Raw genomic sequence first — 14983 nt, forward strand, 5'->3', positions numbered from 1 at the left:
GTGGAGCATGGTAACATGCCTCTTAGAGACATTTTAAATTGCAGTACATAACAGTGCTGTCTTCCAGATAATCTAAGAATTACACTAAGTGGAGAGATGGGAACAATGGGCAAAGATTAATTTAGCTTATTTCCTTTCACGTGTCTAAAGAACTCTACTGTCACAGTATATGACAACAGTTATGAAGACTGCTTTTTCTGCCACGGTTGACTGACTTTGTTTGTCAGGTGGTATTTCCAAGGTGAGGCATTAGGTCTCTTGGATAAATAAAGGTTATAGAATTGCCCTGAGGGCTGGCTTTTTTAGGTATGTATTTTAAAGGCTACAAAAGGCTTCCTGCTGTAACTTCTTGGTATGTGTTGGAGCTGCAACTGGTCCGTGCTTGATGAGTTGAATGTCTCAAATCTTGGTTCCCACAACCAAGCAGTTAAAGTTCAATAAACAGGAAGTAACCAAAAATGTCTGAGTTGAGCAAAGTGCTTTTCCTTGATGGAAATTTACTCTTCCTCAGGAGTGACAGGTCAGAAAGCAGTTGAAATATAGAATTTAAAAAAAGCTTAGGAAAAGTGGATTCTAATAAACGTCTGGTTTTTTCAACATGACTCATTTATTCTTTTTACTAAATTATTCTTTGGCACAGAGTATGAAACTGCATAAAGTGTGGTTAGAACATTTCAAAGACATCCATGGTTACAAGAATATGGCTGCTAGTCCCATTTCCATGAGCTATAGCTAAAAGAGAAAGTTGTCTTTAGCTTTTGAGACATCTGTGCATAAATTTGTGTGTATGTGTGTGTTTATGGGTTTGGGGGAGTGTCCTAATGTACAGCACATATAACAATAGGCCTTTTCTTTGAGACAAAGAGAAAGCTTGGTGGTGAAAACTATGCAAATTATTAAATAACTAAAAGTAATCTGCATATAAGAATGTGTTCTGTTCAGATTCACAAGATATGAAAAAGAGCAAAGCGTTATCTGCTGTATGTAATCTCTGGAATTCAGTCAGATGGCTAATCTCAGAGAATTATGTCAAACAGAAAGTGAAACAGGACACTGTCTTTGGTATCTCTTGCCTTTTTGAGAGCATTTGGTAAGGGTTCTGCAATTCATTTTGCTGCATTTAATCCTGTGGGAAAAGGGAGGTCTGAATCTCCTGCCATCTGGCAGATATCCTTGAAAAATCCAACTGTCTTGTACCAAAGGATAAAGTCTGAATCTTTGCTTATCCTATTTGAGGACCGGGATATTGTATAGATTCAGCACACAATAGGCCATTTCACACCATCAAAGTCACTGTTCTTGCTATTATCAGCTCCCATAGGATTGTTTGTAGCATTCAGACAATTCCTGCTTTTCTGTGCTTGATGGTATAAATTATTGATACATTTAACTTAGTGTTCTCGCCAGTGTATCACACATCACTTTGTTTAATGCAGGCTTTTAGCTGTGGTGTAAACTTTCTGAGCAAACTTTAAGGAGGAGCTTGGTTTAAAAGTATAAATATATGTATATACATGAAGTTTATTTATTTGTTACAAGGAAATATTTCAGCACAAACTGTCTTGGTTTGCATTAATTACAGATTTGATTAAAAACAAGAAAATCCAGAGATCTGATAACCTCAAGTCACTGATATATGCTTGGTAGCAAAAAGGTCATTCAAGGACTTTGTAAGAGCAGTGCTGAACATAACCAAATGCAGTGTGGCTCTCTGGAATTTACTGGAATACACTAATTTCGTAACACATAGTATTAACAAATACATGTGTATTTTTACCACAGTGGAAGCGACCTATAAATAAATCAGGAAAGAAGTTAGTGTAATAAAACTGCTTCGTGGATTGTTTATTTTCTTCTTGAAATCTTCTAGAGTAGTTCTTTTCCCTCTCTATTAAAAACATTCTAAAAATAATGAAATTCTCACAGGGCTTCTATTCACTACCTTGAGCTTTTTTATGTGTTTGCAGAGGAACATAAGTACTTTTATACCAAATCTGAACAGCTGAAATGAGAGTTGCTTAGTAACAATTTACTTGTCAAAGAATATAAAAAGAAAAGCTAACAAGAAGCTAACTAGAATATATAACCTTTTTGCCAAATTTATTATCATTATGCTCATTTGCAAAGAATAAACTGGCTAAAGATCATTACACATGGTGACATTATTTGTAGGGAAAAATTGTTTTAAAAGAATCATTGAGCTAAGAGTACTATTTTAAAATGAAAAAGAATACTTAAATCCTAGTGACTTAGCAGATACTCTAATTTAAACAAAAAAAAATTGTTTAATTGTGGATTAACCACTCATACATGAATTTAGTACGTCCCTTCGAAAGGAGTAAGTGAAGCTTGTGTGTAGTGAATCTGGGAGTGTGTTCATAAAAGTTTACCGTAACTTTTTCATTTGTGTTTGTAAAGCATTGGGTATTCTTTATGCCTGAAAGTTGTGTTGCAGTAACTTTGCCACCTAGGATAATGCAATACAGTAACTGTGCACACAGTGCCTTTGCTATCTGTTAGACTCATTCTGGAGTTCTGTGTTTGCAGAGGGCAGCACTCTTGTAATGATTTGCAAGGGCTGCTAAAATCACTGAATGGGAAGTGGATGCAGAAGTTCTGAAATACCGAGTAATTGGTCTCCTTCACCTGATAATGAGAATTGTGCCTTACAAAAAGAAATACCTTAAACTCCCATTGTAATGCTGTTTCCAGTTCAAAAGTGATATGCATGTGTGTCTCTCTCTAATCCTCCGAGCTTCTTTCTGTGTATGATTTAGGGTTACATTCCGAAAAGCAAATGGGAGATGGACACTTCTGAGGCAAAGCTAGGTGGGTATTTATTTTTTCCTGTTTCTTATAATTGGTATCTAATGATGTTTGCAAGACCTGAATTTTTGTTTTAACTGTGCCTCCTTACAAAGACAAATAAATGTGTTGATTTCATACATGTCTGAAACTGCAAAAGTGTCTGTACAGAAAAGGAATTTATCTTCTGCCAGAGGCAAGAGACTTTACTACTTTCTAATCACTGTTTTATATACTCATTAATTGTTGTTCCATCTGTTTAAGGAAAGTACTTTGTCCTAAAATTTTAAAAAAGCAGTATTTATATTCTTCATCTTTCCCATGTTTATTGTTTTTATATAAGCAAAGAGTCAACTTACATTGCGCTGTACTCTTTTTCATATTGCATACCTTTTTTCCTAAGTGTCATCAGTAACTTCTTACATTCTTGGAGACATGTCTCATAGCTGAACTGTATTGAAGATGTTCCTCACTTTCTAAAATTGACATTTGTGAGGACAAAGTGCTGGCATGCTTTGAAGTTGGTTCTGAATTATTAGGTGTCAGTGGATCTTTTCAACATCTTAGGCATTGAAAAGTTAAAAGTTCATTATCCTTCACAGTTCCAGGAGAGCAATAGAATTCTTCTTAGTAGTATGCAAACTGGACTTTCCAGGGGCACAAGGGCATGGTTTTTACTGCACTTTCTTGTTCTGATTAGTGCTGACATTAGTATTCTGTCAAAGTCAAAAGCAGCTTTCAGGCAGAAATGCATGCACTTTGCCTATGGTGAAAGGATTATTCATGGAAAGGGGTTTCTGGTCATTATGATCAGTTTTGTTGGGGTTTTTTTTACTGAACAGTAAAGGTTCTAAATGAAAATTTTATCTAGACAGTCTGCTCAGAACTGCTATTTTTGTATCATGTCTGTGAGAAGTCACAAATACCTGAATGGGACACAGCATGTCTTAATATTTTGAGGTTTGCTTCTGCATGTGTGGTACAGCCCTATGCATCATTACTTTCCAATAACCAAAATCACAACTGCACCATGGAAATAGCACTAGAAGGTCTGGATTACATAAAGCAGCCTTTCATCTTGTGATGTTAAGGGCTTAGCTACACCATCTCTTCTGCTGCTGTGCTCTCTTTTAAGTCATATAAATAGTTGTGGATTATACTGATGATGAGGCACCTGCAGTACAAGCAGAGGCACCTTGTACTCAATGATTTTGGCATACCAAACAGCTAGGCAGTTAGACAATTCAGTCAGGATTGCTCTGCATTTTTGTTACAAGCAATGATTTCTTTAATAATGTAAGATTTTTTTCTTAAGTTTATATTAAGAACTGTATTGCATTTCCTTCCGTAATGAAAACTCCATAATGTAAAACACAGGATTTTTATATGGTCTCCACTTAAATGTAAAATGGAGAGCAAGCAGCAGTCACTTTTATGCTGAAGTCACTTGCAATAATCCTTTAACAGTCAACTTCATTAACAAACCAGATGTTAGCTTGCTGTGAGATACAGATACAGGTGCTGAGAAGGGCTTCCTATTAAATCTGTATTCACAATTTTACTTTTATAACTACCCTCTAGATTCAGTTTTATATATATGTAGGACTATAGATTAAAAGTAAATTCTGACAGAACTTAGCTTTTAAAAAAGCCAGGCATTCCTATGTAATGAATGCAGTTTCTTTGGAAAATTGCTTGGCCAGGGCAGACGACTTTTAGCTCAAGGTGTACTTGCAGTCTGTGAGTAAGAATTACTATATTTAGTTCACAATAAGACTTCATTGTAGATGACCAATTATAATTATTTCTGGAAAGGCATGTAAACTGTGGTTTGCATTTGTTACTCCAAAATTGAGTTATTTCCTGGGAGTTGGCCTGCCCATTAGGTTTATTGTGTTAGTCCCAGAGGGCACACATTTGCAGAATGACGTAAGTGCAGACTCCAAAAACGATATTCTGAGTCCTGTTTTGCTTTTTTGTTTTCTTTCTGAGTAGATGATGTTACAGGAAAGCACAGTAAGATCTTGCTGATTGCAATAAACCTCAGAAAATGTCTCAAAAGTTTAAGTTCTTTAGCTGCAAACACTGACTTCTGACAATTGCCAAACATATGCCCCAGAGCTCTCGCTTTAGCACAGATTTACTTTACTCTTACGTTCTTCTTGAGTATATGTGTGGTTTATCATTTCCTTACATGCTGTGCACAGCCACAATTTTATTCTGCAAGTCTATTCATGGGTCTTCTCAGTGCTTAGTGCACATGGGTTCTTATACTGAAATTTAAAGTAATGGACTCTCATTTTTAAAATTTGACTATAGTGTTTGGTGCAATGCTCTGTTTCAAGGTGTGGCTTAGTGGCAAGTTCTACAAACTTTCAGGAATGGAGAAATGAGGTTTGGTGTAGCTGTAACTTTGATACCATTGTAAAATCTGCTCTAGAATACAAACGGCATTCTACATAAAACTTTGTGGCTTTTTTATAAAAAGGGCAAAACTGAACTGATTTATTTAGGTTTTGAAGGAGCTAATTAAATTAGTTACTTTCAGATGTTACTTTTAAAATTCTAAAGGTGAGTTCTTAAGTTTTGTGTGTTTTCAAAAATGCTGCTGCTTTGTTGTTTTTAAAACTTGAAATGATAAAATGATGTTCAATAGTTTAACACTAAATAATCAGTCATAAATAATCACAAGCACCAGTGTTACAAAATGACACCTTGTCTCATTTTCAGAAAAGAATATTCTGAAATAATCCTTCGTGGCAGGTTTTTGACATTTGTGTAGTGTCTACTGCATGACACATGTACCTTGAACCACAATAGTATGGATGGAAGCAGACCCCTCTGGAAAAACAAACTTCAAACATGGAAGGAGATAACATTTTAAAATAAATTCTGTGTAGCCGTAACAAAAGGGACAGAGGGGAACTGCATATTCAGAACAGCTTCTGAGCTCCTCTGCTGCTGTTTGAGCATTACACATTTCTTGGCGATGTTTTCGGTTGTTTGGTATGCAGCAGGGAGTGGGAGACTGAACTTACTTTCACATTGGTAATGAGGTGAGCTTGCATCATAGCATGTTGTCTTCCAACAGGAATATGTCTGTCTACAGGTATTTGCCAACAGAGAGCTCCTCAATTTTCACTTCTTCATGTTCCTAAATGCTCCTCAATGAGTTTGTTGATCTCCTTTTCAATGTTATTTTTTTCTGGAAACACTTAACACTACAAATTACCTACATTGACTGAACATAATACTGAGAAACAATGCAAGTACGTTATGTGCTGGAGTAACAGAGGAATATTGTATAAATCAATTTTGTCTTCTAGAGGGAGTGGCGCCTTTCTGTGGAGATTGAGCATCAAATTTGGCAGATTTAACTTAGAGTAAAAGAAGAACCTTAACTAAATCATGTAATAGATACAAATACTCTGAACATTTTTCTTAAATGTTGGCTATTTTAAGAAGCAGGGAGATTATAATGTTTTATTAGAAGAAGTTCCATATCTGTTCCAGGGAAATGGGGTAAAGGTGGAGTCTTTAAATGGTTTTCAGCTGTATGAGGGAGAAATAATTTCATTAGTTTATGGCATTTAAATTATACTACCATGTCTACAGTACCATTGCCTCACATTATCTCCATTGTTACTCTTCTCTCTCCCATATTAAGTAAAAAAACTCATCTCTGAACTGAGCTTCTTTAAGTACATACCTTTGAACATCATCTTCTGCTATCCAGAAAATAATGCTGCCTTGTGTTTGGTCTATTTCTGAGGCCTTTTGTGGGTGAATTTAATTACAACAGTGACCTCTGGAACAATATTTCTTAATCACTGGTAATGGTTTAATGAATGTAATTGCCAAGCTTAGTGTTCTTTCTACACGTACTTGAATTGTTGGCTTATAAATTGGTAGCTTACGTTGACAGAAGAAACAGAATTTCCCTTGACTTGTAAAGCTGGTTTCCTTTTCATGCTTTGTTGTTCATAATCTTACAATGAGTGTTTCATCTCCTTTCCAAAGACAGTTTGCCACACAATTTCAAGAAGGTGTTGTTTTCTTTACTGAGAATAAGTGTCTAAAGAGGAACAAAATTTTAGAACCTAGGAACGGAATTGTGTCTCCTCATGTTGTATCGGTTCAATAAGAAAAAGAAGAAAATGAGGACTGTTGGACAAATGTACTGCTCAAATATTTATGACTGACCTCTTACACCATGAAAGAAAAGATTCTGAGATGTTTTCCTCCCAGTCCTGGAAGACTTTTTAAGTGGTTTGCCTTATGGGGAGAGAAAAAGAAAGGGGAGGATCAGGCTTTCCAAGGAGCTTTTTGTTTAGCAGAAACAGTATCTCGAAACTTGTCTTTGATGCATTAAATTATATAATTGCCACTTGTTCCCTGATACTGCATGTATGCCATGGTTGACACAGTATTGATCCCCAAATTTGGGGAAAATGATACAGCTTTAGTGTTGTGTTCGAATACAGAAAGATGGATCTGTGGTTCCTAGCTATTGTTGGCTATATTGTACTTGTAAGGACAGACTCCATATAGATACAGAAGAGCAAACTTTTTTCTCCCTCGTATAGATAACAACACTGAGTGTTATTGCCACACAGTTGACGTAAAAGATCAATAAAACTTGAAAACTGTGTTGAGTCTTCTCTAGTTTATTTCAACTCTCATCATTCCACCTGTCAAGACAAGCTGGATGTACAAATTCTGCTGCTCGTTCTTTTGAAAAGTTTTCCACTCTCGTCTTGTTTGTGTGAATAATAGAAAAAATAATCTCCCTTAACGCTGAGGCTCTGTGTTTGTTCTCAGACAAGCTGGATGGTTTGCGGACTGGCACTAAAAGAAAACGTGACTGGGAAGCAATTGCCAGCAGAATGGAAGATTATCTGCAGCTTCCAGATGACTATGATACACGTGCTTCTGAACCTGGAAAGAAAAGGGTAATAAATTTTCAAATGACTTACTGTATGTATGTAGCCCTTTAATGGTCTCTGTGAAAGAGAGTTTATATCAAGTCATTCAATGTCTATGAATATGGGAATTCCACTGACTCACTTTTCATTTTGCTGTTCCATTAGATTCTGTAAGAGATTATTCTTGCAAGTAGGGTCTTCCAGAGGTAAACATATTAATTATAACGAAGCTAGGAATTGTAGATTATACAGATTAACTAGGCATGACATGGTCTGAATACAAAATGCTACATGTTTAAATTCTATTGTGAAAAAAGGGGGAAAATCATAGAGGGAGATGAGAGGTAATAGAGGTAATACTTTTTTTTCTCCAAAATAAAAAGAACAGCTTTTGCCACTAGAAGTAATTTGAATTAACTTTCGGTGTTCGGGTATTGTTTTGCTCTGTAATGTCAAATAGAAAACTGGTAGTACTGGACAGCGTCCCTGAGAGAAATGGAGATACTTAAGACATTGGCAAAGGAGATGATGGTGGAAGAAAGCTTACATTTCTTATCAGTAGGAATGTCAGGGGTAGTCCAGGTAGACTGTGGATAGGGAGGTGCTGGCGGCAAATTGATAAGGCTACGTTCCCCAGTAACACACTGGCCTGAATGAGACTAATCAGTATGTAAAGAAGAGCTCCTTCACTTACTCTTTTTTCTTGTCCAGCAATGGTGTGTTTCAGCTGAGTTTCTGGACTGCAGCCTTTCCTCATTGCCTCTCTCACTCCTTCCTCCCTGTTGCTCTCCCTCCCATCGGTGTCTCATTTTGTGGGTGTCACTGTGTATGTTTGAACAGGATAAATGCAAGGGATCTGCATTACCATGAAGAGGTGCAGTGTAGATACGGAGATGTAAAGATGGGTAAATAACATATGTATGAAAAAGTTTAATGTAAAGAAATAGTGGAAAGATTTAAATAGAAATGTACTACACAAGATAGAGAAGAAAACTGTCCTTCATTCATTTATTCCTTGCTGACTTGCTCTTTAACACTGTCTTTCTGTAGTTCCATAATCATCTTCTTTATGTTTCCGTTGTGCAATTGAAAGACAGATTTCACAGAAAATTAAGACAGTAAATGAGTCTTGGATAATTCTTCCTGCAGAAAGCATTGCTTTGAACAGAGAAATAATTGTAGTAGTTACACTTCAATTCTCAGAACTATAGCACTGAAATGGAAAAAGGTTATCATCTATACCTTTCTTCTACTCCATAGAACACCTGGTATATTCAATTAGAAATAATTGCTCTCTTTGCCTATCAGAAAAACAAAACAAAACAAAAAAAGAAAAACAAAACTTACCTGTTCTAAGGAAAATTAGTAGAAATTAGTATTCTTGTACTCTTACTTATAGTGGAAAGCCTAGACTTGTATCAGGATTTCTTGAAAGATTATTGTACTGATAGGATGTTCTCTGTAGGTGCGATGGGCAGATCTAGAAGAAAAGAAAGATGCAGACAGGAAAAGGGCCATTGGTTTTGTTGTTGGACAAACAGACTGGGAGAAGATAACAGATGAAAGTGGTCATCTTGCTGAGAGAGCCCTCAACCGTACCAAGTATATATGAAAAAGTGGTTAAGTGGATTTTTGTGCCTTTAAGGTAAATATTCAGTCTTCTTGTGTGTTGATAGCCTTGATGTTTTTCAAGTGTTAAGGCTGCAGTTCACACCATTGTTAGAGTTCTCCCAGACAGGGCTATTTGATTTGGAACTTCGTATAATATGTGTCAGCTGTGCCTATGTCAACATGCACCCTTCTGTACAGCATCTGACAATAATGGGAGAAGGATTATCAGCTATCAAATCTCCCAACCTTATTACAAGGAAGTCTGTGGTTTTGTTAAGAGTAGGTTAGCTGTGTGCCTACTAGTCCTGTTGAGTTCAGATTTTTGCTTGCTATATCTTAATTCTAACCATGTTAATTGCTGGTTTACATGATGTAACAATCTTTTCCTTTCTTTACAGGCCATTTGCTCTGAGGAGAAGTGAACCAAGGTGTCATGAGCATCTTGCATGGGTCATGTCACTCCCACTTTCACAGTTTTTCTTTGTTACTTTAGTTTCAGCAATTTTCTTGGGATACTGGCAGATTACTGGCAGATAACCAGTGCCCTCAAAAAACTCATTGAATCCCACTGCTCCTAAGTGAGAGAGACAGTTTACGTTTTAATATTTTTGAAGGGGAGGGAGGGGGAGGGTCAGTAGTTTTAGCTGCTCTTTGTGGGATAAAGTGGAAGGATTAGACAGATGTTACCTCCACTGTACCATCACAGAATGTTTATCACCTTTACTCTGTGGATGTTCTCGTTTTATACTGTATGTACCTTGTAGCTTATTGTATTAGGAAGCAGAACAATAAATTTCACTATAAACTCAGTGTTCTCGGTGGACCATATAGTATGGTTTATGTTTGACATTTTAAATGTGGTCTGTGTTCATATGTTAGTGCTCAGAACCATCCTTACCTGGAAGATGTTGTGTGCTCATGTTCTGGAATGTGTCCTGTCTTCTAGATTTTTCACCTGCTCTTCTTCTCATAGACAGATCCATTAAGACCCCAGGTCTTGCTGCCCTTTAGGAGTTCATGTTCCTGGAAAGCAGGAATATCATTATTTTTTGGATCCTAGTTTCTCAATTATGTCAAATTTTCGTTACTACGTGAGTATGAATTCTGTTGGGTGGCTCTGTAATGTTCAAGGTAGCAGTGTATGAAAAACTTGTCTTTAATGCTCAACATGAAAACAGGTACTACAGACTTCTCTGAAGGGCAGCCTACAAAATTTGTTTTGGTCTTATTATGTCTTTTAGTCAACAGTGATCCCTATCAGGGTATTTCGTTCCATTCATTAGACTACTGTCTCATAGAGATACATCATTAAAAGAAGTAACAAAGACCAGAAGTTATGCCCTTCTATTCCTTTGATGAATGTGTTAAGCTTGCTAAAAAAAAGATAAATGAATAACAGTCCACACTATTAAAAGTGATACGGATTCTTCATAGATGCTGGGATGTCACTTCTGCAGAGCATCAGGTTTGCTGATGAAAACTTTCTTTTGTCCTTCCAGGTTTCAAAGCAAATGCTTTGCAGTAACAGTGTTGTAACCAGGCAAGAGGTTTAAATCTGAAAATAATTGCTGTTTTAATGGTGAATTGAATTTTTTCTCCTGATCTTTCTGAGGAAAGAAAATGAAGTCCTGAATTTTCCTTCTCTGTTGAGTGATTACATTGTGCTTTGCATCTAGGTTGGTAAATCAACTTGTTCTGGTGTGGTGGTAGTTCAGGTTGTTAAAGAAGAGCATGGTTGTAATAGATGGGTTAGAAAACATTCTAATGTTTTGATTTGTTGCCTGCTTCTCAGCCTTGTCTGTGGTGCATGATTAAAAGTTCTTTAGTAAACAAGGGGAATAGCTGAATGTGCGTTATGCACTGAATATGTTTAATACAAGAAAATTAGGCTCCCTGATTGCAGCATTTTTAAAATAGAAGGTATTAAATGTACATTTTCTGTGTACATGTACTTTACATAGCATATATATTCCTCAAAATGTTGCTAAGTAAGTACTCTTTGAGTTGTGACGGAGAATTGTTGTGACAAAGGGAAACTAATAGTTAACAAGAAGTCAGTACTGTGTATTGCTGTGGAACTCAGGTGACCTTCACTTTGGAGAAGTTACTCTCAGGTATGTGTAAAATGAGTTTCAGTCTATACTCAATTTTCCATAACAAAACTGGAATTTTTGTGGCACACTATGAGTTGATGCTGTTTCTTGACTCTTAGGAACTGATAGTGATTTTGTCTGAATCTTTGCTAATATGACTGTACCAGATCCTTTTCTAACATTTTTCTTTCCAGACTAAAGAGTATTTCTGGAGCATTCAAATGGATAGTGTGTGACAGAAGTTATAATATTGTTTATTGGTTTTACCAATTTTGAAATTATTTTAGCAGATAATACCAAGAGGTTATGTCATGCTGTTTATTCTGTGGTGCATGTAGAACTAAAGAAAAATGTGCAGAGAATATACATAAAATTTTTCTTTACTCTGATGAGAACAGACAGCAAATATCAATCTTGAAGTTTAAGGCAAAATTCAGTTATGAAAACGTACCGTTGTAGACTGTTTGACCAGAAAAGGCTGGAGGGCTTGGGTTTTGTTGTTTTCCTGAAGTTCAGAAGTTTTCCCCTTCTTTAGTACAGAAATATCAATATATCCATAAGCTTTGCCATTTGTTTCAGTTGAATGTTTAGCAGATCAGTCTTCAATATCTTGATGGCAAGTGGCTCTGAAAGAAAATAACTTATGCCTGAACTACAACCTATAGTAGATTCTACATACTGTAGACCTTCAGTGACTGAAGAAATCAAGCAAAAAGGAAAAATTCATCATTGCTGCTGGCAGAACTGAGAATAGCTAGCTAGTCCCTTGTTTGGCTCATAACCAGAGGTTGGTGATTAGGGATTTTACTTTTGTCTGGAAAGTCCTTCAGTACAGAATATATATTGTCTTGATCCTGATTTAGTTCTTACTCATTTGCTCGCTGATATTCAGTGTAACCTGTCACAGCACTGAGCAGAAAGAATACCAACTTTCATTGATGACTAAGTAGAAAGATATGCATTTAGCACTCTCATGTAATGATCCATCTTTGACCATGCATGCAATTGTGCTAACTCTAAGTTGAGTTGTTTCTGTGCAGTGCATCACGTGGAAAAATTCAGCTCTGAAAAAAAATCAGCTGCTGCAGAATGGTGTTGCTACCTTCTCAGCAAAGTTGGCTGTTGAAATGGTATTTTCTGTGAATTACAGTTTCTCATGACACTTCAGTTTCTTTCAAGTCCATTTGCTTTTTTAATATTGAAGCTACCTGTCTCACGATAGAAGTATGTGTGGTTTTTGCAAGGGATGTGCAACATGCTGTGCTACGTGAATAGAGCACAGTTGTCATCTTCAGTCATCTTGTGTTTTACTGTAGGATTGCTCATTAAGTGGTGGTCTGACTGTGGTGAGAAAGAGTGAAATAATAGCTGGGAGTATTAGATCAGTTCTAGAAATTTGGTTTTCTGTTTCCTTGAATGTTTACATCAACATAGATAAATAACTTACCTTGCATTATTAGTTCCCAGTCTTTAGAAGGGAAGAATTGGTATTGGTACAAGTTTTATTTTTCACACATTAAGGTGGGTTTGGCATTTTTTGAACTTCGCTTCAGTCATCTTTATTAACCCTGTCCATTAGTTTTTCCTTGCCTATCTGTCGATACATAAAATACATAACTGCTCTTGTCTCATTGTAAGGCATTGTTTTAACTCTTTTCTGAAGCCTTTTTATCTCTGAGCAATCATTTAGGTAACCATGGAGATACTGAGCAGGATTTCAGTAGAGTCTTTTCTGAAAGGATTGAATTGGAAAAGTAGAGTTGTGACATTACACTGAAACAGATGTATTAACCTATCCCCAAAAAGCCCACATCTAATCCAGTTGAATAGTTAAAAATTATCATGGAATTGTAAGTTGCAAGTCACATTAGAAAGTATGATTCCTGCAGAAGAATACTGTGTTGGTAGTGTGCTTTTAAGTGAGAGAGAAGAATATGACCTCACTAGCCAAAATCAGTTTTTCCCAATTCGAGATTTCAACATCATTGGAACACTTGGAGAATCCTTTTCAAACTAATAAAGTAATTCTGCCTGTGGGACACCTTGTTGTCACCTAAACAAATGTACTGTTACCAGAAGAAAAAATATTTTGTTCATTTATTTAATGCGGCTGTCTGGTGAATCATTTCGTGCCCTTAGGACACAATTTCCCTTAGTGGGTTGTGCCATCTTATTCATGTTGCTGCCACAAAATTTTGGAAACCTATGCAATACTGGACAGACCTTGGGATTTGAAGAAACATGGTTGAGCTGGGTTTGGAAGCAAGCTGTGCTTTTTTGCTATGAAGTTCCTACTGTCTCTGGCAGCATGCAGCTAGCTAACTCTGAGCTGACTGAACTGAAGCTCTGGAACTCCCAGGACTATTGTAATTCGGCATACGTGGACTGGAAAGGAGATGCAGTACTGAGTTTTCTTTGCTTGTGGAATGTTCACATGGCACGCATCCTCAGGAAGGTAAATAATGACGGATACATGGTTCCTTTCTGTTACGTCTCTCTTCACTAGTTAATGTTTCACAGATTACTTCTGGAAAATGAGTTCTAAATTCTGAACTTGTGGTCCACTGATAATTTGGGATCAAACTGCAGCAGGACAACTTGCATACTATGAGAAAATATTTGAGGAGCAGAGGTGGCCATCTCAGTTGAGATCTGTACAGTTGCAGCATTAACTTTTCTTAAGTTGTGGTTATACTTAGTTTTCTTATCATAGTAGAAATGAGAAGAGAAAGGACAGAAGTTTCATAGAATTTAAAATATGAGTGGCACATTTCTGGTTTGAGTCTCTAGGGCAATCATCTTTATTCTCTCATAAAATTTGAATCAAAATTGTTTTCTCCTCTACTCATCTATTTCTACATGCATGAATCAGAATCCTTCAGCCAACTAAAGGACTTTTTACTCCAAGGAACTCTTCTAGGTTCTGCTCAAGATTAATCACTTAGTTCTGCATGGTGAAACTTTTGTTTTATTTTTACCTGTGTAGTGTTCCAGCAATTGCAATGTCTTTTCCAAATTTGCATGGTACCAGATCTGCAGCCTGGAGCCTTAAGTCTTCCTCATGCATGTAGATTGGAAAATTACTAATGACAATATTCCATTCAGGTGAATTATCACCTTCTAGCTGATTAATACTCTTTGGAAGCAGAATGTGCTTTTATTCATGATTTTGCTTAAATCAGGTAAGCTCAAGTACTGTTAACAAACAAAGGCGCACAGCAAGTTACTGCAAATGGAGAGGCAAAAGTGTTTTGAAGTTGCTTATATTTTCTATTCTGTGTTAGGTTTCTAGTCAGGAGGCTCTAGTCTCTTTGAATTTTAGGATTTAGTATTTCAATATACAAAACCAAAGCTGTCTCGGTGGAAATGGCACAGTTTCATTTTTTCCTAAGGTTTTTCTGCCTTTTGGAACTCTCAGATTGAATCTTTTTGGGACGGGAGGCCTCTCCCTATGACTTGTGCTCTGGAATGTCAGCCAGTCAAGTGTTTCTCCATACTGTTTCCCTTGCATGTGTGTACAGGGACAACTTTTGTTTCCATAACTGGTCA

General features: G+C 36.6%; 1 protein-coding gene across 5 annotated transcripts in view; it reads left to right on the forward strand.

The window, feature by feature from the left end:
* Positions 1–10151, forward strand: part of YLPM1 (YLP motif containing 1) — a 35493-nt gene extending 25342 nt beyond the window's left edge. For 3 of the 5 annotated variants that reach the window (XM_069017893.1, XM_069017894.1, XM_069017897.1), the window contains exons 18-21: positions 2778–2829; positions 7627–7757; positions 9196–9375; positions 9740–10151. In XM_069017893.1, coding sequence (XP_068873994.1) covers positions 2778–2829; positions 7627–7757; positions 9196–9342 — 330 coding nt within the window. In that variant the 3' untranslated portion in view covers positions 9343–9375; positions 9740–10151. The other 2 variants (XM_069017895.1, XM_069017896.1) reach the window with 2 other exon arrangements.
* Positions 10152–14983: the final 4832 nt, after the last annotated feature.

Source organism: Aphelocoma coerulescens, chromosome 5 (assembly GCF_041296385.1).
Source record: "Aphelocoma coerulescens isolate FSJ_1873_10779 chromosome 5, UR_Acoe_1.0, whole genome shotgun sequence".
In the NCBI taxonomy this organism is placed as follows: domain Eukaryota; kingdom Metazoa; phylum Chordata; class Aves; order Passeriformes; family Corvidae; genus Aphelocoma; species Aphelocoma coerulescens.